Genomic DNA, 7,531 nt, shown 5'->3' on the forward strand with positions numbered 1-7,531 from the left:
TAAAATATTATTTATAAGAAAACATAGACAATATAACAAGAAAATGTGGACACCCATTTGGATGTGGTGTATTTTCACTACTGTATGTGTCAACTTTTTCTACAGTTAAACTTTATTAAATTTTGAAATAACTTTTCATAATTAAAATGAAAACTATTAATTAAAAATAAAATAATTTTTTATAAATAGTAGTTATAAAAGTAAAAAATTTATATTTTATTATTTAAATTTGTTTTTATTATAAATAATTATTTGAATTTAAAAAGAACAGTTATTAAAATAATAAAATTGAAAAATAATTTTTTTAGTAATTATTTGAATTTAAAAAAGTGGTTTTTATAAAGGTAAAATAAAAAAAAGTGTTTATTTAAATTTTAAGAATTAATAATTTAAAGGTAAAATTGAAAAAGAATTGTGGACACCAAAAAATGAATCCAATGATATATAGGTTTTTTTTTATGAATAATTATTTAAATTAAAAAAAACAGTTAAATTGATTATTTTTTTTCTATAATTATTTGAATTTAAAAAGATGTTATTAAATGATAGAATTAAAAAAAATTAAAAAAATTGAACACTACAAAAGTTAATTTCCTTTATTAGCTGTATAAATTATGATTAATGACTAATGGAAACATATTCGCCATGGGTGTTAACTTTTCTTTCTTGTCATAGTAAAAGTTTTATTACACTATAATTTGATTACTAATTTTTAAAATAAAAATATCAAAAAGTTATAAAATACATTTTATATAAAGATAATTATAAAAAAAAATTCGTTATCATGTTAGTGCAAATAATTTTTTTATTGTGTAAATGATTTGTTTAATATAAGTATTTATTTGAATTAAAACTTTTTCTACACATGTATAGCTAAAAATATTTTGTTTATTTGTTTTGAATAATTATTAAGTTGGAAACACGTAGTTACAAATAAGATGAAACTAAAACAAATTGTTTATATAAAACTAAATTTTCTTTATTAACAGTACTAGTACTTATTCACTTTTTTTAATGATAGTAAAAATTAATAAAATTATTATAATTATTGTATTATTTATTATAATTATAAAATTTAATATAAATAATTTTATAATTTTATTATAAATAATTTGTACTTATTTTGTAGATAAATTTGTAATAAAAAATGGTAAGCTTAAAACAATCAAATAAAAAATAATTAAATTTAAAAATATTACTTAGAAAAGTAAAATTAATAAAATATTTATTTTAATTTAAAAGTATATTTAAAGGATATAATTAAAAAATAAATATAGAAACAAAAATGAGAAATCTAATTATATAAAGATATAGATATATTAATAATGTAAATATAAATAAACTGAAAATAAAATTGTATACATAAAAGAATAAATATTCTTTATTAATAGTATAAATAGATATAGAGAATCTATCTCCTAAGATCTAAGTTATTTTATTGTAATAGAAATGACCTACAGAGGACATGTTTCCACTACTATAAAGAGGTTTTTTTCTTTTTTTTTTTGTAGGTTTTTTTTTGTTCTGAGAAAAAAGTTCAGAGGACCACCGTGTCGTTTTTTTCCCTCCAAAATATATGATTGATGGGTAGCTTGCACCGGCACCGGTTATCCCTAATAAAAATGAAAATTGTAATAAGCTTTGTTAAAATGCATAAAATGTTGCGTGTGATTGGGTAACACCTTTATAAGATCCCTAATTGCTGCTGTAGCTGCTGTTTAAGAACCACAACAGACTAAATCCTCCGGTGGTCACTGTAACCTTCTCAAACCCTAAAACTGTAAAGATCGCTTCGATTAGTCAAATCCATCGCGGCTGGTTCAGCACAAAATCCGTCTCCCTTTGTCGCTGCGTTTAGAAGCTGAATCGAGGTTTCTTTTGTCAATCACTCTCTCGCTCTTCATTTTTCAATGACACTCTGTATGAATCTGAGCCTTCTTTTTATTAGTTGTTGTGTTTTTGGGTTTTCATTTTCAGCAGAAAGAAGGGTTGCTAGTTTGTTTCATCTTATGTTGTTTTATGTAAACAGTGGAAATAAAAAAGAAAAGATGTTCATGTGAAACTCGATAGGAGAGTAGTTGTGTCCAGTTAATTATGGATTCGTAATAATGACAAAAAAATATCTTTTTTTGTATAATGTTTTTTGGGTTTCTGTTTATGTAAAGTTTCTGTTTTGGCTATTCAGTTGTCATTTCTTGGTGTGGATTGGTCAATGTATGACCAAGTTTTTAAAAATGAATTTGCAGTTTTGATTTTGGCCGCAGTGTCAAGGTTTTTGGTCACCTGGGAAACCCCATGGCGGTTACAGTGTGTTCAAACATTTTTTCTGTAATTTCCTGCAGTATCAAGGGTGGAGTTGAAACCACATCTGCCGCCTCAATTTAAAACTTTGTTTAGAACACCATTTGGAGATCTGAAACTCTGTATGGCTGTTTTGGGCTGATCTCGTGTTGACTGACTATTCTTGCAGGCTTTTAGGGGAAGTGACTGAAAGAGGCTTTGGCAATAGATTGGAGTATAGGTTAGATTCAGTAGGTACATTCAATTAGAAAAATAAAGCTTATTGTAAGATATATAGAGACAAAGAAACGAGGATTTGCTGGGTGGTTATGTAACATATATTTAGACATATAGAAAGGTGTTTTTGCAGGGTGATTTTAGATTATCACTATTAGTTTGGCAGTGTATTTGGAGCCTCTGCATCTTTCTTGTCTAGGAGGTGTTTTTCCATTTTGGGATCCGAGATTGATGGATGTAGTAAATGATTTTCATATGGGAGGTTCAACCAGTACAGAGGATGTAAATTTGTCACAGAAGCGGAAAACACCAAAAAGGAAGAAACAAGGTAATGCTGTTGAGTATGAAGATCCTGATTTTTCACTGGATAATTCTTCACCAAAGATGGATGCTACTATAAATCACCCATTGTCTAATATCTTAACTTGCTAAATAATTGTAGAATTTAATTCGACAAAGCAGAATGAGAAGAGCAAAAGGAAGAAGACAACACATAATCCTATTGCAACACATAATCCTATTGAAGGCAATAATAGCGGCTGTGGCACTTCAGAGAATACTTTTTCAGCAAAAGATTCTGTTCCTGCATTGGATATGCAGTCAGGACATCCAATTCAATGTCTTTCCACTGATCCAATAACAAGTCAATCTTGTGAGGATGTGGGTTTTTGTCAAGGAGGTCATGAAGAAAAAGAGCAGAAGATGATAAATGCAACTGCAGAAAAAGCTTCCTCACCTGCATTGGATATGCTGTCAGGACATCCAATTCAATATCTTTCCACTGATCCAATAACAAGTCAATCTTGTGAGGAAATGGATTTTTATCAGGGAGATCAAGAAGAAAAGGAGCAGAAGATGATCAGTACAACTGCAGCAAAAGCTTCCATACCTGCATTGGATATGCTGTCAGGAAATCCAATTCAATGTTTTTCCACTGATACAATAACAAGTCAGTCTTGTGAGGAAGTGGGTTTTTGTCTGGGAGATCATGAAGAAAAGGAGCAGAAGATGAGCAATACAACTGCAGCTAAAGCTTCCACACCTGCATTGGATATGCTTTCAGGACATCCAATTCAATGCCTTTCCACTGATCCAATAACAAGTCAACCTTGTGAGGAAGTGGGTTTTTGTCGGGGAGGTCCTGAAGAAAAGGAGCAGAAGATGATCAATGCAACTGCAGCAAAAGCTTCCACACCTGCATTGGATATGCTGTCAGGACATCCAATTCAATGTTTTTCCACTGATCCAATAACAGGTCAATCTTGTGAGGAAGTGGGTTTTTGTCTGGGAGATCGTGAACAAAAGGAGAAAAAGATGATCAATACAACTGCAGCAAAAGCTTCCTCCCCTGCATTGGATTTGCTCTCAGGACGTCCAATTCAATGCTTTTCCACTGATCCAATAACATGTGAATCTTGTGAGGAAGTGGGGTTTTGTCAGGGAGATCATGAAGAAAAGGAACAGAAGACAATGGATACAACTGCAGAAAAGCAGCATAACGTTTCAGAAGTAAGCTGCAACCACACTTCTGTTGCAGCAAGTCCGGAGCCTTTTTCGAAAGAGTGTGTGCCAGAAGTTGTAAAATTGAGTCCTGAGCATAGCATAAATGATAACATTTCCAACCTGGAGGATAAGAATAGTTTTGTAAATGATACAATTATGATGAAGGAAGATGTTGATGACCCAGCAGATTATGAATTGTACGATAAAAACATGTGTTACAAAGCCTGTACAAGGAGACAAATGGTTGATGCTGATTGTAGGAGAAGCAGTGGTGACCATAGTCCTGAAAGTGCTAACAAGGAACAGACTTTTCAGGATCATGACAAGGATCATTCACACCAATTTTCTGATGGATCATTGAGAGTTGGCTTGATGGATGGAGAAACAAAACTTTCATTTGATCAAGTTACCTCATATAGTGGGGCTGCAGCTGAGGAAATAAAGTTGAGCACTGACATTCCTGTGGAGCATCTCGAAGCAGATGGTAGACAACAGGATGATACAGAGATTACAAGAAGCAATCTGTGTTGTGGAGGTGATGTTTCTGATTTAAGATTAGACATGGTAAGATATGATCATTTAAAGATTTTATAATTCTCATTGTTGGTTTTGCAGGTGAGCAAATAGAGTTGAACACTGACAACATTGATGAGCAAAGGTCTATGACTGTCTCATCTGCAGTTGGCATTCATGTGGAGCAAGTTGAAACTAATGGTAGACAGCTAGATCATGCGGAGATTACAAGAAATAATCTGTGTTGTGTAGGTGATGTTTCTGATTTAAGCTTAGACACAGTAAGAGATGGTCATTTAAAGATTTCACAATTCTCACTAGACAGAAGTGGTTCGGGGAACCCAAAGAAGAAGCTTCTCATCCTTGATGTGAATGGACTGCTTGCTGATTTTGTCAGTATCTATGACACTAGAACAAGATATAGGCGAGAACGAGAGCCAGATTTTATACTGAAAGGGAGAAAAGGTAACATGGTCAAATATCTGGTTTCCTCATTTCAAATTTCATATTTTGGTCTAGGTTGAAAATTAGTGCCATGTTATTTTTTCCTTTTGCAGTCTACAAGAGGCCCTTTTCCGAGAATTTTCTACAGTTTTGCTTTGACAGATTTCATGTAGGAGTATGGTCTTCTAGAGCCAAGTATTTTCCATTCTATGACTCTTTTTTTATTATTTTAACCTAGGCTTGAGTTGCAATCAAAGACTTTCCGAATTGTATTTAAGCAATAGAAAAGTGGTCTTTTTACATTTTTTTACTTTGCCACTATTGGCAGGTGCAATGTTGATGAAGCAATCAAATTTCTCATGGGGAAATCTGCATCCAAACTTCTCTTTTGTTGGGTAATCTGATCTATAACTCTTTTTGTATCTTTTAGTATTATTTTAGGGGCTTTTGGTAAGGTATATAAGTCTGCAATAAATAATTTATTTTCCTCCAACCTAGTCTTAGGAATTAGGTACATCTTCTATCTAGGTGTATTCTATTACAATTTTACTCTATATGGTCTTTTGTTTTATGTGGGCCAGATGTGGAAGGGTTATTTGGATTGATTTGTAATTCCCTGCATATCGAATTAAATAGGAAATTTTGTTAATCAAAACAAATTGTTAATTTAAAAAATTGCTGTCTGTCACGTATTTAATTTTTCTCATTTAATATCGTGTGTCTCTTCAGTACGGCTTGTTATATTTTTTCTTCCTGACTGACTCCTATGCCTTCTCTTCTGCAGGCTTTTCCATATCATTAGTTTTATGTTTTAATTATCAGTACCCAAAAAGAGCGTACATTGGCGGCATTTAAATATATGGAGTTCTTACATGATATTTTAATAAACGTCAATCAACAAGAAAATTATATTGCACTGCCAGCCTTTTAATTATGGCTGTCTTTTGTGAGTGTGTATGGATTTTGGTTTAGGCAAAGTGGATGCAGTGGTAAATCATAATTACATTTTAGTAAGATAGCTTGTGTTTCATCATTATAAATGCAGTTTTAGCCTGTAAATGGCTACAGTTATCTTCATTCCTTCTTGTAATTTCTCTAGACGCTATTAATCTTTTTGTATAATGTGATGTGCAGAATCAGTCCCACTGTACTACAACTGAATTCACTACTGTTGAGGATTTACACAAGCCCCTTGTGTTGAAGGAACTTAGAAAATTGTGGGAAAAGGAAGAAGCCGATCTACCATGGGAGAAGGGAGAGTTTAACGAGTCCAACACATTATTATTGGATGACTCCCCTTACAAGGCACTAATGAATCCTGTAAGCTCTCTTCTTTTGTCTTCCTTTTATGCAGTAAGCTTTACTTTCTGCTGTTGTGATTTCAACCTTGCAATTTATTTTCAGATGCATTCAGCTATATTTCCTTATTCTTACCGATACTTCTACACCAGAGACTCAGAATTAGGTAGGACAGTGTTCTGCTCATCTTCCTCTCCAGTATAACACATGTACCATTTTTCAAATAACAAATGCTTTAATGATACTGATGTGAAATTGTGTTGACAGGACCAGAAGGTGATCTTCGGATTTATCTAGAAGGGTTGGCTTTAGCTGAGAATGTAAGAAAGTACGTGTCAGAAAATCCTTTTGGGCAACGGCCGATAAGAGAAGCAAATCCATCGTGGGGTTACTACCGTAGAGTTATAGAATCAGTTCAAAAGAAGCGATCAGGCACTGCATTTGTTTAATCACTCTGATGAATGAAATGACGTTCAGTTTTGATTTAAAATAGATCAGTTTTGTTTACTTACTACTTCTTAAGCCAGAATGACTAGCAGCAGGGCATATAGTTCAATTGTTTTCATCATTTTTTTACCTTCTTGGAACGCTTTTGGTTTGCCGTTGGAAATCACTGACCACTGAACTCCAGTTTAGAGCTGTTCAAAATTGATTATTATGTAAAACTTGGATTAACAGAATAAACTAGAGTCTCATTTGAAGCTACTTAAGGTGGCATTTGGATCCTCAAAAAGAATATGCAAGTCTATTAGGTATTATTTCCTTCTTCCATACATATCCTTTTTGGACAAGGGAGCTAGTTGATTATAAAATGATTTTGAAAGTTAAATAAATTAAAATAAAATGATATTTAATGACTGAAATTTATTTAAAGCTTTAGAGGAGATTTCAGTCCATAGTAGTCATCATTTTCAAGGTAAGAATTACTACTGCTTTTGACTTCTTCAATAATTCTTCATTCTCATCATCAAACCCTCAGGAAGCTTTTATTTTGGGTTTAGACTTTCCCTTAAAATTCAGGTTCAACTCTTGGATACTTCATTCTTCTTCTCTGCAAGGAATTCAAGTTGAAAGTTCTTCCACCACCGATTAATGTCAATTGATCCCTGCATTAAGAAAAAAACAATGATATCCAAAGGCATCAACTCTATTCCTAGTAGCTGTAGTTTTTGGATGGTTTAGATTAATTCTAAAAAAAAGAAAGTATTTCCAATAACATTTCAAATCTAAAATTAAGAACAGAGATTCCATCATT

At 32.3% G+C, this 7,531-nt stretch overlaps 1 protein-coding gene across 2 annotated transcripts; it reads left to right on the forward strand.

The window, feature by feature from the left end:
• Positions 1 to 1,507: 1,507 nt before the first annotated feature.
• Positions 1,508 to 7,026, forward strand: LOC124842253 (uncharacterized). Of its 2 annotated transcripts, none has more exons than XM_088106030.1 (9): positions 1,508 to 1,871; positions 2,247 to 2,845; positions 2,960 to 4,555; positions 4,636 to 4,998; positions 5,091 to 5,172; positions 5,306 to 5,372; positions 6,112 to 6,297; positions 6,382 to 6,442; positions 6,544 to 7,026. In XM_088106030.1, exons 2-9 carry the CDS (start codon positions 2,749 to 2,751, stop codon positions 6,723 to 6,725), a joined length of 2,634 nt encoding a protein of 877 aa, XP_087962156.1. In that variant the 5' UTR covers positions 1,508 to 1,871; positions 2,247 to 2,748; the 3' UTR covers positions 6,726 to 7,026. The 2 variants fall into 2 exon arrangements, with proteins under 2 accessions (XP_087962156.1, XP_087962155.1); XM_088106029.1 differs by having other exon boundaries at positions 2,471 to 2,845.
• The last annotated feature ends 505 nt before the right edge of the window (positions 7,027 to 7,531 follow it).

The sequence above is a fragment of the Vigna umbellata genome, chromosome 2 (assembly GCF_029865625.1).
Source record: "Vigna umbellata cultivar VRB3 chromosome 2, Vumbellata_1.0, whole genome shotgun sequence".
Classification (NCBI taxonomy): Eukaryota; Viridiplantae; Streptophyta; class Magnoliopsida; order Fabales; family Fabaceae; genus Vigna; species Vigna umbellata.

Excerpts from the sequence above, each read along its gene's own strand:
- LOC124842253 (XM_088106030.1), top strand. The coding sequence starts at position 2,749 with ATGGATGTAGTAAATGATTTTCATATGGGAGGTTCAACCAGTACAGAG. Across the intron at positions 4,556-4,635 it reads AAGCAATCTGTGTTGTGGAG|GTGAGCAAATAGAGTTGAAC; the intron begins GTGATGTTTCTG and ends TTGGTTTTGCAG. Across the intron at positions 5,373-6,111 it reads CCAAACTTCTCTTTTGTTGG|AATCAGTCCCACTGTACTAC; the intron begins GTAATCTGATCT and ends TGTGATGTGCAG.